Below are 23385 nucleotides of genomic sequence, written 5' to 3'. Positions count from 1 at the left end.
CTGCCGTCACAAGCACCTACATTGTGACGCAGGAGGGGATGGAAAGAGGGAGGGACGGGGTACACGGGTAGGGGAGGGGAATGGAGAGGGAGGAGGGGGGAGGGAGGAAGGGAAGGGGGGAGGGTTGGAGCAGAAGGAGGGCGGGGGGAGGGGGAGGGGGGGGAGGGGGACGTGTCAGCTGTACGCGCGAAGAGTAACACGTGGTTAGATGGATGTTGTGGGGGGAGTGGGGGGAGGGGGGGTCGTAATGTTTTCATGCTCGTGTTATCACTCGTAACAGATGGGGTTGGGGGGGGGGGGTGTTACTCCGCATATGTATCACTTAGTGTCTTTTCTTGATTTTAGTCATATAATTATTAATCCGACCTATTATGCATTGATTTATTAAGTTTAACTACTTTTTTCTGGCAATGTGAAGCCGCACAGTAGATTTAGTCTGGTAATACAAAATTGGAATTTGGTAGTTTAATTGTATGTCAATTGGGTGCTTAATTAGGGGATACGGCGCGTTACGTTTATTTACAAATTGTACCATCTAGTGCAGAATGTTCCGCTCAGTGTCCGAATAGAACGCTGGGGTTATTTACGAGCTCCATAGACTACACAAATAAGTATCATGTTTACAGAGCGAAGATTTAGGAACATTTGTATGTAACTTTAACTGAGACGGAAAATTTTAGGCGGCCATGTATCAGCTGTAGCATTCGCGTTCAGATGAAAATGGTCCGAGTAAACAGCGCTACATTCGGGGGTGTTTAGCGGTTAAGCGCCGGACTCCTTCGTGGGCGAAAGAGTGTGGTTCGGGTCGCTGCGCAGAGACACTCGTCGGGGGATCGGTCGCTGTGACAACGTATCTCTTGACTCTTACTAATGACTCCACAGCGATACCCATCGCCGCTAATTGTGCTGGCGCTCCCTTCGACACCTCGGATGAGTGCGGGTGGGGTGAGGTAGGGCGAGCAGCGTGGGCGGGCGAAGGGCGACCTGGCGAATGGGTGTGAATAGCCGAAAGATAATGTGCGCAGCGCGGGCGGCTGGCGGGCGAGGAGCGGGGCTAGTGTGGGTGGCCAGGCGATGCTGGCTGCGTGGGCGCTGAAGGAAAGGCTATGGAAGTACAACATAACTGTCGGCCGCGAGGGCGAAGATATTGATAGTAAGAGGGAATCCGTGAGGATGGGCGCCCACCGACTATTAGTGGGCGTGAGGGCGGGCGTCCAGTGGGTGACGGCGAGCGGCACAAACAGTAAACACAACACCAACAAGAGGATAATACGGCGACGCTCCAACCACCTTTGTTGGTCACACATAACGACGCCGCGCGGTGACCACGAGGGGAATTTTCACGCATTTTTTAACGGCGACACTTCGGCAGCATCGGCTCGTCCCCCTTGCAAGGGCGCGACGCATACATCCACGGTGCGCTGCTGCTTCTGCTGGAGAGCGGAAAGAGGCGAGAAATGCGGGAAATATTGCGAAAGATAAGAGGAATAGGTACCCGAGGGGCTTCAATTAGGAGGGGGCCCAGAGAATGGGAACCGTGATCAACTGTTGCCTCTGGCCGACCCCTCGCCCCCCCGGCTGTGCCAGCCCGCGGTCCGGCCTCGACGGCGCTCTCGGCGCTCGCTGTGCTCTCGGCAGAGGGGGGGGGGGGCTCTCTGTGCCTCATTGCGTGTCCTTTTGTCTCTCTACCTGCTTGCCTGCTTCCTCCATTCATCTCTCTCTCTCTCTCTCTCTCTCTCTCTCTCTCTCTCTCTCTCTCTCTCTCTCTCTCTCTCTCTCTCTCTCTCTCTCTCTCTCTCTCTCTCTCTCTCTCTCTCTCTCTCTCGTCTCTCTCTCTCTCTCTCATCCCCGATTGTCTCTCTATCGCATAGTGGACGCACCTGTGCTTGAGTATATGTGTTTGTGTGTGTGTGTGCGTGTGCGTGTGTGTGTGTGTGTGAGTGTGTGTAAGTGTGTGCGTTAATATATGACTGTCTGATGTAATATAACATTTGATATATTGCCTTGAAATGCAAACAAGCCCTCGTGGCCATCCCTTCCCCCGCCTGGGCGATAAAGAAAAGGCTCCAGCTAATCCCCACCCTCCCTCGCTCACGCCCACAGGTAGTGACGGGCGTAAAGAGATCCCTGCCGCCCGCGACTTCAACCGTGCTGGATCTGGGCGCCGCCAACCCATCCGTCAGTCAAGTGGGCGCCCCTCCGCCCGCCAAACTGCCCCGCACCCTCCCGCCACCCCTTCTGCCCGACAACGCCCACGGTATGTTGGCTATTTATGTTGTTGTCATCATATGTTGTCATCATCACATGTTATCAGTACTAATTAATCCACCATATGTTATCACCATACATTTTTACTGCAAGATGTGATTATTATATATCATCATAGGTTGTCACCATATCTCTTGATATTCATATGTCAACATATGGTGTCATCATAATATGTCATGTTCATCATATATCTTCATATGTTGCCAGATATCGTGATCGTCCATATGTTGCCATATATCGTGGTCATTATAATGTCATCATATGTTGCCATCATGATATATCATGATTATCGTATGTCATTATATGTCATCACAATATGTGATAATCGCATGTTATCACTATAACATAATCATGAGCATCAAATGTTATCATCACATATTGCTATCATCATATTTCACTATCTCCCCCTCGTCATCCTCACCGAGGTTTTACAAAAACAACCGTCAAAACTAGGTTTAGGTTTAATGCCATCTATCCACTGCACTGGAGAGGGCGACAGTCCGTATAAACTCTGTAGAATTTTTGTTGTAGATTGATTAGCTTCAGTGGCCGACCGTGCGCCTTTCCTAAATGGCTGTAGAGAGAATAATCGAGTCTAGTGTCATCCTTATTTATGTGTGTGCGTTGCATGTGTGGTAGGTAGAGAGATGGAAGTTTGTGTGCGTATGAAATGTAGGTGCTGGCGTTGGGTTGGTGTACGCGTGTGTTCGTATATTGGTGTTTGTGTGTGTGCGTGTGTGTGTGTGTGTGTGTGTGTGTGTGTGTGTGTGTGTGTGTGTGTGTGTGTGTGTGTGTGTGTGTGTGTGTGTGTGTGTGTGTGTGTGTGTGTGTGTGTGTGTGTGTGTGTGTGTGTGTGTCGGTTGGGCATTAGGACGTGTGTGTTTGTATTCAAGTGTTTTGATGTGTGTATATCTATAAGTTAGAGAAATGAATGTGTGCGAATGTGTGGATGAATAGGATAATGTTGGATGTAGGTAGGGCGGTTAGATAGACAGAGAACCATCCAGATACGCAAAGAAACTGGTGGATAGATAATTTCTCTTGGATGCTTGCGCTCGCTCTGTCTTCCCTTGTCCTGCTTCCGTAGTTCTGCCATTTCGGTACAAGCACTTTGAATGACGTCCGTATTAGGAGCCCAGTAAATCGGTTACGTTCTGGTGAACCTTGATTTTATTCACGTTTATATACATACATACATACATACATACATACATATATATATATATATATATATATATATATATATATATATATATATATATATATATATATATAGTATATATATATATATATAGTTTTTTCTTGTTGTTTTTTATCATTTTTCCTCCGTAATGTATTAGATGTTCTAACCCGAAGTCCCTCTCTCTGCGCAGGAGGCAACCTCGCTGTGGACGTGTGCTCGTGCCCGCCCTTCGAATGTACCTGCGGGAAGGTTGGTGTGGGCGCCATGGGCATGACCGGCTCGCCCGCTGCACCCATGGGCGGCGTGCTGGTGCCCAAGGCGGCTTTCCCGCACCCGCAGACGCCCCTCGACCCCTACTTCCCGCACCCGCACCAGCCGGACGCCCACGACATGCACCGCATGGACGCCGCGCGCCCGCAAGTGTACCGCAGCCCCGCGCCGCCCTCGGGGGCCTTCCACCCGCCTCCCCTCAACTGGACGCCGCCCACCAGCCTACCCGGCGAGTGGGGCCTGCACGCGCCGCCCGCCTTCCGGGTAGAGCCCTTCGGCGGCGACGGCTGGCAGACCACGCCCGCGCCCGACGGCGGCGTGTGGTGCGACGCGGGCCTGGGCGGCGGCGAGCACGCGCGCCCGCCGCCCCTGCCCGCCCAGCACTACTACAGCGGCGGCGCGCAGAACTTCGGCTGCGACGTGAAGCTGGACCCGCAGACGGAGGCCGAGTCCATGTTCCCGTTCGAGGAGGCGTTCCAGCCGCAGGACATCTTCGCGCTGGAGCATCCGTTCCGCAAGCGGGAGGAGCCGGCGCCGCACGCGCTGCCCGAGGCCACGGCGCAGAAGTTCCTGCAGTGCATCGACGACATCATCGGCGACTGCTTCCTGGAAGGACGGGGCGGCCGAGCAGCGGTCCCCGCCCACGCTGCTGGACCTGGGCAGCGGCGCCCTCACGCACCAGCCCTACGCGCCGCCCACGCCGTCGCTCTCCCTCCCGCACACGCCCACCATGGCCATCCCCAGCACGCCCTCCTTCTCGACGCCCAATCCGCCCACGCCCGCCACGCCCAACTCTCTCCCCGTCACGAGCTCGGCCGCCATTTTGGACGACCCCAGACTCTCGGAGAGGCTGCTGTCTCCCTCCCTGCAGCAGCACGCGCCGTCCTCGGCTCGGTTGCAGCATCAGCAGCATCAGCAGCAGCATCAACAGCATCAACAGCAGCAGCAGCACGAGGAGAGCGGTTCTCCGAGCGTGGCGGGCTTCTGCGGCGGCGGCGGGCGGGAAGCGACGTGTCCGCGGTTCGTGTTCCCTCCGGCCAATGATTACGCCAATTACGCCAATGAGTCGCGCGCTTACGCCGCTCACGACGACTCCGCCAATGGGGCGCTGCCGAGCTATGACGTCACCGTGTACACGTCATCGTTCTGTGTGTCTCCCAGCCAATCAAATACGTTCCCGGGTCGCGAGGGGAAGACAGATAATCAGTTCCCAGCATGTGAGGGGAAGTCCCTGCTTCCCTGTCATCAGCTGGCCGCCACCACAGCCTCTTCTCCCCTCAGTTGAGCGCGGCGGAGACCGGCGCGGCGCATGACGTTGTCTCACATGCACTTCGCTCCTTCCCAGGTTCCCGCTCCTGCAAGGGGTCCGTTCCACCGCGAAAGTGGCTTACGTGACTAAAAAGATTACCAACCGCTGGCGGCATGTGCGGCCGAACATGTCCGCGCTGCGTTCGGCATGAGCGACTTCATTTCTTAAACTCTGTTGATGATGTGAAGTGTGCAGCAAGCAAGGCAACAATGCCCAGGTTCATAATGGCAATCTTAGTCATAATGAAAGAGTAAGCAGCAAGCATGACAATAAAAGACCAAATAATGGATCAGCGAACACATTAAAACTGATTCGAAGGACAATGAACGAATGTACACATGGCGCCAAAAAAAAGGGCCAATTCGGCATTTGTTTTGCTGAGGATTTTAAACCGGGGGCTTCCTGGCGCGAAACCCCCTCGTCCTGAAACAAAGGAAGAGCGAAATGAGCACCTCGTCTTCCCCTTTTATCTCCTGAAAACTTCAGGTTGTTTGTAAATGTCGATCTCCAGAATCTCTATCCTTTAGTGTTAAGAATTCACGAGAGTTTTATGGTAACTCTAAGGCAATCTGCTCATATACATGCATATCAACAAATAGTTCTATATGATTTTTATGCTAGTCAGTTTTTTATTTTTATTTTGTATTTCGATGCCAAAACTAGTCAGAAAAAAGAAAGATTTCTACACAGTACAGTATTTGACAGTAGTGAGACCACAACCGCCACCGCACTCAGTACTCTAAACCCGTCGAGGTCGACGCTCCTCTCGCCCTCCTGTCATGACCTCTTCTCCCTCCCTCCCTAATATCCCTCCCTCCTTCGTACCCTTCCCTCTTATTCCTCCCTCTCTCTCCCTCTTCCCTCCCTCTTTCCCCTCGCTCCTATCCCTCCGTCTTTTCCCTCCCTCCTATCCCTCCCTCCCTCCCTCCTATCCTTCCCTCTTCTACCTCCCACTCCTCTCCCTCCTATGTCTCCCGTCCTCCCTCCCTCCCTCCTACCCTTCCCTCTACTCCCTCCCTCCCTCTTCCCCTCCTCTCCTCTCCTCTCCCTCTCCCTGCCTCCCTCCTCTCCCTCCCTCCCTCTCCCTGCCTCCCTCCGTCATTCTCCCTCTCCCTGCCTCCCTCCCTCTTCTACTCTCCCTCTCCCTGCCTCCTCCTCTCCCTCCCTCTCCCGCCTCCCTCCTCTCCCTGCCTCCCTCCTCTCCCTCCCTCTTCCCCTTGCAGCCGCTGGCTTCCCTGTTCCTAGTACAATTTTTGCAGCGACTTCCTTGATTCCATTCTATAATGAGTGATTAATTCTTTCATTAAGATCATTTTTTTAGAGTGGGGCCAGGTGATTGTCGAAAAGATGAATATTTATACAGATTCTTGCGCGTTTATTAGCCCGGTCACCCGATGAAATTTCTCTCCATTTGAAGTTTTCTGTTGTTTTACATGTGAAACTTCATTTGCATCTAATTACAATTGAATTGTTTGAGAAAATAGTCTGTAAGTTTTCCTTTTCTTGATAGCTTATTTTTTTGCCGAAAAAGGCAAATATTTACAAAGACCCTTCAGTAATTCTCTTCTGTATAAACACCAGCCCTTGAATCCTTCAACGATACACATTCCTTTGACAACTAATAAAAACTCCCTCAACATGCCATGCCTTGAATCAGAGGCGGAGATTCTCAACTTGCGACACCGATTCCGGGCCAAAGAGAGAGAAAGAGAGAGAGAGAGAGAGAGATAGCGAGAGCGCACGCGCGAGAGGTTGTATTGGCACCCCTGGCCAGGCACCTCTGCTTTGGCACCTCCACGTTGGCTCCTCCCCCACACACCTCGGCAGTTCTCATTGGTCCATCTAAGGCAGCTACACCTGTGATTGGTTCCCACTTACTTCCGACGGCCAATCAGTACACAGCAAGTCACATAAGCGAAGCGATCAATCCCTTCGTGTTGTAAATAGCGCAGGTTTAGTGTCCTCTGGATGGCAAACAGTTATCGATCTCTTTGACGGTGTATCTGTGGCCCAGGACACGACAGACATTCCTTCCCCGACCTTGTGTGACCTTGTGTGACCTCTTATCCCAGGTTTTGTACCATTTGTTAACAGATTTTGTGTAAAAAAATGATAGAATGTGAAAGGTTATTGTCTTGTTCGAATGATGTTGCGAGAGCCAGAACAAGAAAAATTGCTTTATTATATAAAATATATTAACATAATATTGTTAAATATGTTGATGTTTTCAACTTTACTTGGTATGCATTAAATAATGTCTCTCATGCAGGGTATCATTTCACACCATTTTAAAAAAATATCATTACAAAATAATGGAAATATGCATAAACAAGCAAACCTATAGACAAACAGACACAAAAATAAGAAATACACGTTATTAATACAAATGCGTAACAAACACTAACACACAAAAGACACATTAGGAAGGTGAATCGAGCTTATAAATCGGACAGAAGTGTACAAATATGGATGTACTGTCAAGATATATACGAGACATGATAAATGGATATGAATATACCTGCCTGCTTACGATCTCACAGAGAACAGACGCTCAACACACACACACACACACACACACACACACACACACACACACACACACACACACACACACACACACACACACACACACACACAAACACACACACACACGCACACACACACATATATGTATATACATATATTTGCATATATACATATATACAATGTATATATATATATATATATATATATATATATATATATATATATATATTCATATATATCCATATGTATACATAAATATATGTACAGTATACACACACACACACACACACACACACACAGATATATACATATATCTACTCCGTAATAGGCTTGCCACTCAGGCGCCGTATCTTAAGTATGAAGAGGTAGACTAACACAGTCGTGCAAAATTTCATGTTTGTTAAACGTTGCGAAGGCAAAAACTAAACCTCTATCATCACTAAATTGTCAAAAGGAACCGCAGAAAAAGTCAGTTAGACATTAATGGATATAGATTTTTGGTTCTGAACAAAATTATACATACGTAAAAAAAAAAAATGTATATATATATACATAGGCGTAATGAAATCATAAAAGATAAACAAAAGATCATGAATATTCTAAATCCTATTATACTATATCCTATTATACCTAGATGTTAAAAAGACTATTCCGTACCATCAAAGCATTCATTAATGAAAATACATATAATTTTCTTTTGACTTCTGGCTCTAGACCTCTTAAGACCCATTATTTCTTCGATTGGTACTTTTAACTATAACACTGTAAAATTCCTGGTTCCTATCCCCTCTCACCACCAGTCAGTACACAATCATAAATTCTGCTACCTTTATGAATGAAATTACATCCCTGAAGCTTCAACATTTCATCACCAGGGCAAGTTTCGATGTGGAGTCATTGTTCACGAATGTTCGCCTTCATGAAGCCACAGATTTAGTCAACAATCTAAAAGCACAAATCTCAATGACTCAAAAAATTACTTGAGATTGCAGCCTATTACTCGTTTTTTTTTTTTTTTTTTTTTTTTACTTTTGATGGTTGTTTATATAGTCAAATAGCGATGGGTTCCCCATTAGGCCCTTCTTACGCTAATGCATTCCTTTGCTATTATGAAGATAACTTGAACAATGCCCGCCTGAATTTAAACCCGTTCATTATCGTCGATACGTCGATGATACCTTTCTCCTTTTCAAACACCCATCACACGTAAACCTTTTTCTGAACTATCTCAGCTTGAAACACCCGAGCATCAAATTTACCTGTGAGATGCAGGAAAACAATCAATTACCTTTTTTTTGGACACGCTAATCATCTATAATAATGGCACCTTCCATACAAGCATTTACCGAAAGCCAACCTTCACTATCCTCGGACTTCAACTCCTTAGCTACATTCTATATTTATACAAAATTAACAGCATCAAAACTCTAATCAATTGAGCATATAACCTGTGTAGCAATTGGTCAACTTTTCATGACGAAAAAAAAATTCTTAAAGAATTCTTTACAACTAATTGTTATCCATAGTTCTTAATTGATGAAATTACTAAAACTTTTCTTTGTAAAATATTCTCAAACCAACCCACTTCCCCTACTGTTCAAAAAACAAACAAACATGGATCTGTTAAACCACCGTACATGGGTAGTTCAAGTTTTGAAATCACGAAGCAACTGTTAAAAATAATTACCCTCAAATTAAATTCACTTTTGTCTGTTCACCAACACTAACAATATAGTCAAATCTCTAAAACAACCTTTGAGATGTAACTCTGACATGCGTGCTAACGTTCTACTTACTTGTCCTTGCTGCCAAGCTCGGTACGTGGGTTACGATGGTTACGGCACCGCATCCTAGAACTATATATATATATATATATATATATATATATATATATATATATATATATATATATATATATATATATATATATATATATATATACACACACCACACACACACACACACACACACACACACACACACACACACACACACACACACACACACACACACACACAACACAGTGTGTGTGAGGTTGAGTGTGAGTGTGAGTGTGTGTGTGTGTGTGTGTTTGTGTGTGTGCGCGTGTGTGTGTGTGTGTTATATAAGCTTATATATATATATATATATATATATATATATATATATATATATATATATATATATATATTTACACACACACACACAATATATATATATATATATATATATATATATATATATATATATATATATATATATATATATATATCTTATTCTATCTACTTTAATCTCTCTCTCTCTTTCTCTATCTATTTATCTTACTGTCTATTCATTTACCGCTCTACCCTCCTCTCTGAGCGATAGATAAATATATAGAGAGTAAGACATAGATAGATAGATAGACAGAGAGTGAAGGTTCATAATTTTCGCAACATGTTCATAATCTTGAAAATTTGTTCAAGGTCTGTTCAGAATCTTCACAATATGTTCAAGGTCTGTTCATAATCTTTGCAACATATCCAAGGTCTGTTCATAATCTTCGCATTATGTTCATAATCTTGAAATTTTGTTCAAGGTCTGTTCATAATCTTCGCATTATGTTCAAGGACTGTTCATAATCTTCACCATATATGCAAGGACTGTTCATAATTTATAACCCACTTTTCTTTTCTTTTTTGTTTTTAATCAGCATCAATATCTGTTCAGAATCTTTTAAATCCAATACTATTCATCATAAGATCTGTTGAAAATAGCCTTTAAACTTTTTCAAAATCTGCGCGGGATCTTCAAAACCCGAAAACCACCAAAACCAATTTAAAGTCTATTTAAAAAAAAATCTTCTTTTCCCCGTAATCTTTTCGTTGTTGTAATTTCTTGATGCTCTTTTGTTTCTCTGCCGGGCACGTGTTTTGAATACTCTCGTCTCGCTGCTAAACAGATCAAATAATGGATTATCATTATTATTATTCCTGTCATCTACACGACGCGTCTTACGAGCCCCAACGCAAAGAATTAGCTTTTAATGGAACAAGATGATGAAGCATTCCGCAAATGTTTGCACTAATCGCTGAACTGGCAACTCACCCACACGCGATGCTTTGGATATGTAATATTTTCTTTGGTAAACCTTTCGGATATCTAAAGCGATTAATAATTCAAAGTAATGTAGCATCAATTTCGCGCGTGTGGCCTCTTCTTTTCATCTGATGTAATAATGTTTTTTTTTTAATGCTATGTATTTATGTCTGTCGCTTTTATATCATATTATTAAAAGCCTCACTTTTATACATAATTATTGTGTTGGAACTTCAGACGTCAACATCAATCCCAATGACCTGAAATTTATTTACATCATTCATAAAAACGAACATCTCTCTGCATTTGATTTTACAAGGTGGGCTACGCTATAACTCCCTTTCAACGAGTCATCGATTAACACACGGGCACCTATTTTTGTTAACATTTAGGCCATGTAATAAAATTACTTTGTAAGGACGAATTAAACGCCTTGCTTATTCATAATCATTTTTATTTACCTCAGTACTCATGGAAAAGCGTAATGAAAAGATTGTTTAATACACTGTATACAATGCACACCTCACTCATTACAATCACTGAAAGGCAAATAACATCCTGCAAATACAAAACGTGATATTCGTGCATGCTAAAAGTACAGAGCAATCAAGAAACGAGATAGAAGAACACTCTCCTGCACCCAATGTGTTGGTTAAAAAACAAGAGAAACATACAACGGTTTACCGAGAGCGAGAAAAAAAAAAAGTTTATGGAAGATGTTACCGACTGATATTTTAGATCTCTAAACACCTCTTCATCAGAATGATCAATGTAGCCTGATATATTCTCTCTCTCTCTCTCTCTCTCTCTCTCTCTCTCTCTCTCTCTCTCTCTCTCTCTCTCTCTCTCTCTCCTCTCTCTCTGTCGGTATGCAATAGCTCGAAGATTCTTATCCACACATTATACAAAATAACTGGCACGACTTGAATCAAAATAGATGCTCGTTACTTCTCTCTCTGCAACTTAAACCACATTCAAGTGCTTGTACCAATCTAGGAAACGGGTGAGGGGAAAATAAGGACAACATGAATCACAATTTGTACCACCGGGAAACTATTTCTTACTATTTCAGGCTGTTCGGCGCGGTCAGTCAGAAGATGAGAAAAATAAATATTGCTAACTCAGCTCAATGATAAATGCGACAGCCTCTTGTCAGCTGAGCAGGGAGTCCACCCCCTACGGAGCACAGCTGACAGACAAGTTGGTAAGTGTTATTACCTTTCTATGAAGCCAGTCTCATGCAGAGAGGAGCCAAGCCAATTAGTTTTCGATCTCAGTTAAATGATGACCTGCATTATAATTGCAGACTGATACTTCGATCAGCTTCCCTACTTTATATGGCGTATTTTTTTCTAGGAAGTGTCGAGCTAAACTGCCTAAGTATCAACTGACAAACTATTAGCAACTTGTACTTCCTCAGCAGATGAGGTGTTTGCGGGTGAGATCAGCCTAACAAAACGTATGGAGTGTTGGGATATTCTTAAGCCTCACAGAAACAACTGCTTTCGAAAATAAATGACTAAAACAGAGATCTCATCCACTCCACATTGTTCAAACATATCTAATACACTTGCTCTCAGCACATACTGTGGAAATGTGTTACAAATATATATATATATGTATATATATGTATGTATACTATATATATCCAGTTTTCTATTTACAGATCATCAGCTTAAGCTTATATATACGATCCAGTTCCGTATGTCAAAAGCTCTTTACGAATCCAGCTTATTATCAAACAGCAAATACAGTTACATCCTAACAATACTTTTTTTTTTTTAGAAAAACCTCTTTTCCTTTATAACACAAAAAGAGCGCTGTAGGAAGTGACAGCTTGATAGAGTCTGGAATAAAGTCTTTCCTTGTGTTTTAACATCAGTAAGAGATTAAAAGACTGACACAGATAGCCCGGACTGTGGCTGGTCTGGGACACAGGATGCCAACTATGCTCATGGTTTATAGCCAAAACAGGTCCCACTGTATTCATGAATGATAGCACAGTCAAATGTAACTGAACATGGTAAGGTTCGACTGCTTACATGGAAATGAATGACCTTGGTTGAAGAGAGGTAAGTAGAAATTTAGACGTTTTATGTGACACATTAGAAAATAACTGCTTCTTGGGTTTCGTGTTGCATTTATTAAAAATTCTCTGCCTTTACAAAATTCAAATGTATATATTTATATATTTGCCAAACCCTATCTTTCGCCATTCAGCCCGATTATGCAAAGTGGATATTTGTGCAAAAATATTGTACAGCATACTCAAACAAAAACCAAACTTTGCACTATGTAAATTACACTATTGAATCCATTTTCTTATTCTCGTTACCTAATAAAATATGTCTTCCTTTAAAAGGACAAATGGATTTGATTTGATTTGCAAACAAGTAATATAGCCATCAGAAGACACAGGTAATTTGCTATCAAGGAATACCCATTGCCGTACCACAATTAACCCACGCATACATTCCAAAATGGATAAATCTATAGGGAAATATATCTTGATTTTTTTTTTTCAGGTATGTAATAACTTGATGAACTTGTTGGATATTTTATACACAATTTAACTTGAATTTTATACTTGTCGGAAAACGAGTCAAAGGCTAGTTTCTACCTACCGTTATACCTATGTAAGGATTATCTGCTCATTATTGTACAAGCTATGATGGATTCTGGGTCTGAGTTCCATGATACATAATCTACATGATAAAAAAAACACAGGTACATTACTGCCACACTCGAGCCCCCTTCCGACAATAACCAAAGGGTCATCTTTCACAGAGGTAATACTTAGGCAGGCAGTACAAGTGTTATGGGAAGATGTTAATATCTATCTTCAATCTGTATAAAAAACTAGGATTTTCACTGACGCAGTTATGCAAGTTAAAAATAACATCACAAGAAAGTCAGTTATAAACGACCTTTCTGTTCGGTTAAATATTGACTTTAATATTCCTATTTCTTTTATATTTACAAGGTTTAAATGTGTCACAATGAAGTGACTGAGTGGAATTAAAATTAACTTCTTTTAGTTCATGAAATTAAACAGTAAGATTTACTGCATGATAAATTAATAAAAGAGTAATTTTTAATCTCTATAAAGCATCCACGTGCTATTGCTATGAAATTCTAATAAAATGTGGTACTCATTCCTGTCATATTTCAAGGAGCAACTACAGTCATATCCTTTTTAAAAACACCCTTTATTAAAAATTCTTCTCACTGCATTACAAATGTTACATGCTTCTAACTGGATTCCTTGTAAAAATACATGAATTACATCCTTGAAATACTTTTTCATTTATCTCTGATCATCTATTTGGCCAGAAAATGAATTGAAGCAGACCTGGAAAAAAAAATTGGTGCGAAGAAATTGTCTAAGAAGCTGCATCCAGAGAGCGAAGACAAGTCGAGATGGTTGTGGGCTACAATGGCAGGTAATCTTAGGCAAAACAAACACACAAGCATTGACTTCATACGCAGGTCTTTCGTTAATTGTTAATATGATGCTCAATTTTTTTTTTAATCCAAAAAACTATTCATGTATCATTCCCTTTTTTTTAAGTTGCCATCTTTGCCTCTTGTTCTACATATTATTGCATAATATATATGAGAGGAGGGGAAGTCTGAAGACAATCTGATTGAACATAAAACAAAGGAGTAAATAGATGAATGGAGAACTATAAATTAAAAGATAATGTGAAATATTAGTATGTTTGTCTCTGAGTGTAAGTGAAAAACACTGTTAAGACTACCAGTTTTTAACGGTTTATGTTGAAGTGTTACGAATGAAGTTCTGATAATGTTAGAAAAAACTACCATAGAAAGAAGAAATGGATATCCCAAGTTTTTTTCTATCATCAATAATATTACTGTAAAGTTAGGAAAGCTGTCTCTGTCAGGAAAAATGTCAAGTGTCACGAAGGAAGGCTGTCACAATGTAATGATGAAAATGAAACAGCGATGTTGTGAAAGATGTCAGACAGTAATGAAGGGCGATGTTTACAGAATGTTGCAATGACATGGAACGAGTCACGATACAAACAAAGTCCACGTGTCAAGAAGATGACGGTCGAAGGTGCTGCTGCTCCGCCATGCTCCCCCATGGGTCTTGGTCGGCCGTGTCCTATTTCTCAAAGCCAGGGACAGAGTGATGAAGAAGATGCATCCTGGGGATCCTCGAGGGGCGGAGGAAGGGAGATGGGATGATGCCGGAGTAGGATGCTGCTACTACTGGGTAGGAGATGCCTGCTGGGACTCCTTCTTCCCATCTCTTCGTGAGGTGTCCTCGCTATCCCATGGCTTGGCCATCACGCGGTAGAACTTGGTGCCCTTCGGAACGCGGAACCGGTTCTCGTCCTGCAATGAACAGGGAAGGTATTAGCATCAAGGAAAAGGCATTCCTATCAAGTATGAGGGAAGGAATAGCTATGCAGCCCCTACTAAGTAAGCAGGAGAGCATTGCTATAAAAAAGAATGTAATGCTACTAAGTTAGAAGGAAAGCAGTTCTATGAGTATAAGGGAAGGTGTTCTTAGCAACAAACAGGGAATGCTGTCCTATCAGTAACAGGGAGTGCCATCCTACCAAGTAAAAGGGAAAGCTGTCCAACAAGTAACAGGGAATGCTGCCCTAGGGAACAGGGAAAGCTGTCCTAACAAGTAACAGGGAAAGTTATCCTATCAAGGAACAGGCAAAGCTGTCCTATCAAGGAACAGGGAAAGTTATCCAACAAGAAACAGGGAATGCTTCCCTAGAGAACAGGGAAAGGAACAGGGAAAGCTGTCCTATCAAGAAACAGGGAATCCAGGCCCATCAAAGAGGAAGGCATTGCTACCCAACCGAACACCAAGGAAGGCATTCCTGTAAGGTGAGAGGAGGGCTCGCGGTCCAGCCAATGAAGGAGGAGAGTGAGGAAAGGCGTTCTTTTCCAGTCACAGGAAATAAAGTCCTATCGACAGGAAATGAAGTCTTTATCTACAGGGCATTCGTTCCTATCATATAACAGGGAATACGATCCTAGCAACTACGAAGGAAAGTGTTTCTAGCAAGTCGCCGAAAAGGTAATAGGCCTACTATTCCTACCAAGTGGAATAAAGTAAGTAAGTAATAGGCCTACTATTCCTACCAAGTGGAATAAAGTAAGTAATAGGCCTACTATTCCTACCAAGTGGAATAAATTAAGTAAGTAATAGGCCTACTATTCCTACCAAGTGGAATAAAGTAAGTAATAGGCCTACTATTCCTACCAAGTGGAATAAAGTAAGTAATAGGCCTACTATTCCTAACAAGTGGAATAAAGTAAGTAAGTAATAGGCCTACTATTCCTACCAAGTGGAATAAAGTAAGTAACAGGCCTACTATTCCTACCAAGTGGAATAAAGTAAGTAATAGGCCTACTATTCCTACCAAGTGGAATAAAGTAAGTAATAGGCCTACTATTCCTACCAAGTGGAATAAAGTAAGTAATAGGCCTACTATTCCTTCTCTTCTTTTAACGGTAGGTTCATGTCTGAGCCGCCGTGGTCACAGCATGATACTTAATTGTAGTTTTCATGTTGTGATGCTCTTGGAGTGAGTACGTGGTAGGGTCCCCAGTTCCTTTCCACGGAGAGTGCCGGTGGTACCTTTTAGGTTTAAACATTCTCTCTATTTATCCGGGCTTGGGACCAGCACTTGACTTGGGCTGGCTGGCCCACCCAGTGGCTAGGTAGCAATCAAGGTGAAGTTCCTAGCCCAAGGAAACAACGCAGCGGTCGGTGACTCGAACCCTCGAATTCAGATTGCCGTCGTGACAGTTTTGAGTCCGACACTCTAACCATTCGGCCACCACCGCGGCCTTGGCGATCATGGGCTTCCATGATTTTTTCTTAGCAATTTAGAGCGGTGGTTTGCCATTGCCTTCCGCCCGATGTTTTTATCGAGTCACCATCTCTATATACCCGGCACTGACTTGAGCCACTCAGTGGCTAGGTAGGCAATCGAGGTGAAGTTCCTTGCCCAAGGGAAACAACGCGCCGGCCGGTGACTCGAACCCTCGAACTCAGATTGCCGTCGTGACAGTCTTGAGTCCGACGCTCTAACCATTCGGCCACCGCGGCCCCCTACTATTCCTACCAAGTGGAATAAAGTAAGTAATAGGCCTACTATTCCTACCAAGTGGAATAAAGTAAGTAATAGGCCTACTATTCCTACCAAGTGGAATAAAGTAAGTAATAGGCCTACTATTCCTACCAAGTGGAATAAAGTAAGTAATATGCCTACTATTCCTACCAAGTGGAATAAAGTAAGTAATAGGCCTACTATTCCTACCAAGTGGAATAAAGTAAGTAAGTAACAAAGAAAGAGAGAAAGTGTCCGATCAAAAGGAAACGTTCTCGTCATGGAAGACAAATAGCATTATTATATCATTATGTTAATTTCATTTTGCTGGACTCGGATATGCTATTCTAAAACTAAGAGGAACGTGAAAGATGACCAGAAAATCAATAATTATCTTTGATTGAAATAGACAACGTCTATGAATCGAGTCATTGAAACAAACAGGCAAAAAATCGTTATGTGTTAACCTCTGGAAGAAGATCTGCGAGTAAGGTAGCTCATCACTTTTTTCCCCCCGTCTTGTGCAAATAATAAAACCACGTAAGCTTACACTCCTTTTCCCAAATGTTGCCTCTGAGAAAACATAAAACACACACAAAAAATGCCACACCTCGCACACGGATTCAAGGCAGATGCACAAAAAAGACGGAGCAGGTCAACATGCTAATTATGCAAGCAAATATATGTGTGAACGAAGACACTCATACACGTACAAACGTGTATATGCATATACGCATTTTATACACATACACATACACCCACATCCACATCCACACCCACATGCACGCACGCACACGCACACGCACACGCACACGCACACACACACACACACACACACACACACACACACACACACACACAGTCACACGCACACGCACGACTTTCAAACCCCCGAGTCGGGGCAAGAATTAACGTAGTGGACGCAGGTAATGCAAGTGTACAAAATTGTTGTGTTCCAAGTATGGTGGCGGCGGTGGTTGTTGCGGGCGGGGGAAAGGGCGGGGGGAGGGGGCAGGAGGGCCGTGGGCGTGGTGGAGGGGCCCGGGGCACCTTGGCGCTCTGCCCACTGTAACTTGCTGAGATTTGAGCATCATCTGCCGGGGAGACTGGAGTGGCAGCCGGGGCAGGAGGGGGGGAGGGGAAGGGTAGGAGAGGGTGTTTACCGGGGACGACCGGGCAAGGAATGGGCGGCGGGAGAGAGACGCGGGGGGAGGGGGAGGGGGGAGGGGAACAAGGTTGGGGAAGGAGAGGGGGAGGGGAACAAGGTTGGGGAAGGAGGGGGGCGTGAGAGGGCAACACCCCGGCCACATAAATCACTGCACATATCAGTCGCCAGCCCAAGCCCGGTCTACACGTCTACACGCCGCCGCGCCACTTCTAAAATCTATCCCCAGGCCCACCCGTCCATCTAATACCCCCCCCCCCCCATCCGACTGACACTGGCGATACAAACTGCTGACACTGCTGGCGCTTCTTCCTAGCAGCGTCGACCGCGAGAGGGAGAGAGGACAGCGCCGATGGCAACGCTTCAGTTCTAGATAGTATGGATAAATAATTAAACAAATAAATGCATACATACACAGACAGACAACACACACACACACACACACACACACACACACACACACACACACACACACACACACACACACACACACACACAATATATATATATATATATATATATATATATATATATATATATATATATATATATATATAGGCGGGGGAGGAGACCGCCGGCACTGCTTCGTCGCGGACAGACGGCGGCCGCCCTCACGCAACGCCAGCCGCGACCGGAGTGCTTATCCGACACCTTAGGATCGGGAGCTGATCGCATCTCGCGGCGGCGGCGACACACACGCCCTCATTATGTCCCCGGCGTCAGCGGGTCGCACGCAATCAGGGGCGCCATCTACCTCCTCCCTTTCCCCCACCCCTATCATCGGCAACGGAGGGAGAAATCGGGCACATGCCTACATACATACAACATACATATACGCACGCGCACACACTCATTCATACACACACTAATACGTATACTACTACCCCCGCTACTACGCCTCTGGCCGCTCAATGAAGACGGCCTCATCCAGCCAAGGGACCGCCTCGTCAATGCAGCGTCAATACCCACACGCAATACCTAGAGCGGGCAAATGGGCATCCCCTACCCAATACATGCGCATAAATGTCATTAATAGCTAAATGTTCTCCCACTATAGATTCTCATTATTAGGTTATTATTTCACGTTGCTCAATCAGGTCACGTCTATACTTTGCAACTGCAGGTCGTGTGTGTATTCTGCGTCTGCCGGTCACCAGGTCATGTCTCTAGTCTGTGTCATATCAATAGTTTGTACGTACTGACGATCAGGTTATACCAAGTCATCTCTGTAGTTTAAATATACGACTCTCAATGTCATTATAGTCTGTATCTGACAGTCTCCAGAGCATGTCTATAGTAAATTATTCATAGTCATTAGGTCCATACCTGCTGGACACCATGTCATTCCTATATGGTCTGTACCTGCTGGTTACCAGGTCATGTCTACAGTCTGTACACACTGCTCACCAGGTTATGCCTACAATCCGTACCCACTGATGAACACATGTTTGCAACTCGTAGCTTCATGAATAAAACATGTTCTCATCTTCCAGCCATAGATAAAGAGATATCATCTACTCCCTTTACCAGCATGATGTCCGACCTGCTCCTTCACCCACTCCTCCTCCCTAAGCACGACTGACCTGCTACCTCCCCACCACCCCCGCCTTCCCTCTCCCCTCGCCCTTGCTCCTTCTTCTCTCCTCCTTCCTCCTTCTTCTTCTTCTTCTTCTTCTTCTTCTTCTTCTTCTTCTTCTTCTTCTTCTTCTTCTTCTTCTTCTTCTTCTTCTTCTTCTTCTTCTTCTTCTTCCTCCCCCTCCAACCATTCACCCATCCATCCCTCTCTCTTGCCCTCTGCCCCTCTCCCTTGCTCCCCTCCCTCCCTCCTATCCCCTCTTGCGCCCCTCTCCCCTGCCCTCCCCGCGCCCGTAGTGTGGCGTGTTGTCTTCCCGAGGTTGGGTGGCAGGATACGTCACAAACCTGCCTCGCCAGGACCCGTGTCCTCGGGGCTAAATCACTGCACACGGACCGGTGGGCGGGCGGGTGCGGGGGTAGGAGGGCACGAGGGCATGAGAGGAGGGCGGGAGGGCTGGTGGGCAGGAGGGAGGGTGACTGAGGGGGATAGAGGAGAGGGAGAGAGCCTCCTAGCAGGTGCTTTTGGTATAAATCAAGGGCGTGTGGGCGTAATGAGGCAGCTGTACAAGTGGGCGGGGAGGCGGTACAAGCACAGGCAGGGTCGGTGTCCCTCGCCGCACCTGCCGCCCGCTAGAGCCGCCCTCAGGCCGCCCATCCACCTCCCTCATCCGCACTCACCCGCCAACTCGGGCGGCCCTTCTGCACCCGCTCCCAGGTCACCCACCTGCCGCCCTGCCGTCCTTCATCCATCCTCCACGCCAGCCAGCTCGGCCGCCCCCGCCCAACCGCCGCCCGTGCAGCCCGCCCATTCAACAACCCTTGAACCCACGCTGAGCCCCGTCGCCCGCGGCCCTCGCCCACTCTCACCGCGGGGAGGCCAAGAGAGCGCCGTCCACACGTCACCGCGACGTCGAGCGCTTCCACCGCCGCCGCCGCCGCCGCCGCCCGAGGCCCCGACGCCAGCAACGCGCGAGCCGTAACTCCGGTGCCGCCGGGGCGATAATGACCATGTTTACGAGTTATGGCACGGACGGGCGGCGGGCGGGCGACCATCTCCACGGCGGGGCGAGCGGGCGCGCCGGCATCGCCCGGATCCCACTCATGCGTATTTCTTGTTAATGCTTTGGTCAATATCATATATCATAATAATAACATATTTGTATGCGCGGAGACAGGTACTGATTGATCTTTATTTGTAAAAATTGTGGTGAATATTTTTTTGTCAATGGCATCCGAGCCATTAACGACGCCAAAGTGCATCAGGTCGACTCGCCTCTCGAAGCTTCTCCTTCAACGCCAAAGACTTGTAATGTCCTGTCACACACACACACACACACACACACACACACACACACACACACACACACACACACACACACACACACACACACACACACACGGAGACCCCATCCCACCCCCATACACCCCGCCACACTGCCATAAAACACCGAGGGAGAGAGAGAGAAAAAAAAAAAACAAGCGGAGCGAAGCGAAGTCAAACAGAGACATCGCGCACACGCCGGCTAAATGCCGGGCTTTCGGGTAATGCCTATGTTTACGCTGTATGGCACACTCATTAACCAGCCTCGGGTTAACCAGCACGAGCCAGCAGGCCGGCCTCTCCCTCGCTCTCGATGGGCGCGGATCCTCCAGGCCACCGCGCAGGGCACTGGCGGAGGCACTGGCGGAGGCGCAGGCGGAGGAGGCGTCCCGGGGAGTCACTGGAGCACAGACCCCATGCTGGGCTTCAGGAGGAGACGGAGGAAGAGAGGAGGAGGAGGAGGGAGAAGAGGGTAGGGAAGGGGAAGGCAGAGGTTGAGGTAGATGAGGAAGGGGGAAGTAGGAGGAGGAGGAGGAGGAGGAGGAGGGGGGGAAGGAGGAAGAGGGGGAGGAAAAGGAGGAAGGGGGGAGGAAAAGGAGGAAGAGGAGGAAGAGGAAAAAAGGAGGAGGGGGAGAAAAGGGAGGGGGAAGAAAAGGAGGAAGAGGAGGAGGAGAGAGAGGAGAGAAGGAGAAGAAGGAGGAGGGGGAGTGGGAGGGAAGGGAGGAAGAGGAAGAGGGGAGGAGGAGGAGGCCGACGCAAAACGCAGAGCGCAGAAGCAAAAGGCAGAGCGCCGAGTCAAAGAGCCGGGGCGCGGATGAGGCCCACATTCCGATGCCCCGACGTCTAGAATACAGTGCTTGGAATCTGCGCCCCATCTGATAGATACCCCTGATATCCCTCCCTCCCTACTTCCCCTCCCTGCCCCCACCCTCGTCCCTCCCCTTCCAGATTCCCTTCTCATTCTCTCCCCTTCCCATCCCCACCCACCACCAACTTCCCCTTCCCCTATCCCTACCTTCAGCCCCACCCCTCCCTACCCATCACCCTCACCTCATCCCCACCCCCCCTACCCATCACCCCTTCCCCATCCCCACCCCTCCCTATCACCCCTTTTCCCCATCCCCATCCCTCCCTATCACCCCTTTCCCACCCCTCCCTACCCATCGCCCCTTCCCTTTCCCCATCCCCACCTTCATCCCCAACCCCCATCTCTCCCCCTTCCCTTTCCCCAGCCCCTCCCCCGACCCCCTGCCCTTCCCTGCCAATCTCAGCTAGTCCACCTCAGCTGATTTCTGGCCCGCTGTCCCCGCTGATATCGTTAGTCAAAGGCGAAGCAGACAGCTATCTCCAAACGCAATCATGATGAATGTCGAGGTTTACCATTTTTTATCCTCTCTCTGTTCTTCTTCTTAGAAAAAAAAAATATTATCCTTTTTTTTTATCTCTCTCTCTCTCTCTTCGTCTCTTCCATTTCCCCACTTCACTCTCCTCCCTCCCCCCACCTCAAGTCTCTTCTGTTCTTCCTCCTCCTCCTCCATGCTGTTGTTATTGCTGCTGCTCTCCTCCTCCTCTTCATTTATCCTTCCTTTTCTTCTCCCCTTCCTTTTTCCTTTCCTTTTCCCGCCTCTTCCTCCCTCCTCCACCTCTCTTTCCTTCCCCTTTCCTCTTCCTCCTCCTCCCTCCTCCATCCCTCTTTCCCTCTACTTCCCCTTCTTCTTCCTCCTTCTCTTCTTCTTCTTCTTCTTCTTCTTCTTCTTCTTCTTCTTCTTCTTCTTCTTCTTCTTCCTCCTCCTCCTCCTCATCCCTCCTCCACCTCCCCTCCCCCTCCTCCCCCCTTCCTCCCTCCTCCACCTCCTCCACCTCTAATACACTTGTCTCCCGTGGCATCTGGAGGTCATTCCACACGATCTGCTAAGCAAACCCTACGCAGTTTATGGCCTGCGCTTATGCATGGGTTAAATCTGGGGGCCACTTCCATATCCCTCTCTTAATGGGTCTGTCAGGAGAAACAGCCTATTATCATCTACTTCACTTTTTTTCTTTTCCTTTTTTTTTTCTTTCCTTCCTAACCCAATAGCGATAATTCCGCGATATGGTGGTATCCCTCGCAAAAAAAAAAAGATGAAAAGACGATAAGCTCATAAGTAAATAAACAAAGAAAGAAAGAAAGAAAGAAAGAAAGAAAGGAAAACGAAAACAATACATATAACCAAACGGTCACATAAAAAAAAACCACTGACCTGCAATCTCCCCATTACTCCCCCCCCTTCTCGCCCCCCCCCCATTAAAAGATAACATAAATCTCGAATCTTTACGAACGTTTCCCTGAGTCTTGTCAAGACCGTTTTAGACCCACCGGACCTAACAGACCAATCAGACCACAAACAGACCCAACGTATGCTGCAGACCCACCAGACCTAAAGAGACCCAATCAGTCCATCGGCACAGACCCGCCAGACCCAACAGACCTCGAGAACGTTCGCCCAACAGATCACACAGACCTCGGGAGACCTGAAAATTCAGCAAACTATCAGACCCAACCCTCCAGCAGACCGTTCAGACCCCCCTCCAGCAGACCGTTCAGACCCCAGCAGACCCAATCCT

The 23385-nt window shown here is 46.3% G+C and overlaps 2 protein-coding genes across 3 annotated transcripts in view; one reads left to right on the top strand and one right to left on the bottom strand.

The window, feature by feature from the left end:
- LOC119589898 overlaps positions 1–5879 on the top strand; it is a 47768-nt gene extending 41889 nt beyond the window's left edge. For both annotated transcript variants that reach the window (XM_037938538.1, XM_037938537.1), the window contains exons 6-7: positions 2104–2257; positions 3642–5879. In XM_037938538.1, the coding sequence (XP_037794466.1) occupies positions 2104–2257; positions 3642–4765 (1278 nt within the window). In that variant the 3' untranslated portion in view covers positions 4766–5879. The remainder of the gene's footprint in view (positions 1–2103; positions 2258–3641) is intronic.
- Positions 5880–11050: 5171 nt separating this feature from the next.
- Positions 11051–23385, bottom strand: part of LOC119589897 (RB1-inducible coiled-coil protein 1-like) — a gene marked incomplete in the record, with an annotated part of 56142 nt that continues 43807 nt past the window's right edge. The window contains 1 exon segment of the mRNA XM_037938536.1: positions 11051–14978. Coding sequence (XP_037794464.1) covers positions 14850–14978 — 129 coding nt within the window.

Source organism: Penaeus monodon, chromosome 26 (genome assembly GCF_015228065.2).
Source record: "Penaeus monodon isolate SGIC_2016 chromosome 26, NSTDA_Pmon_1, whole genome shotgun sequence".
NCBI classification, from domain to species: domain Eukaryota; kingdom Metazoa; phylum Arthropoda; class Malacostraca; order Decapoda; family Penaeidae; genus Penaeus; species Penaeus monodon.
Note: the sequence above shows the minus strand (reverse complement) of the source record. Positions and strands in the feature narration are given on the sequence as shown.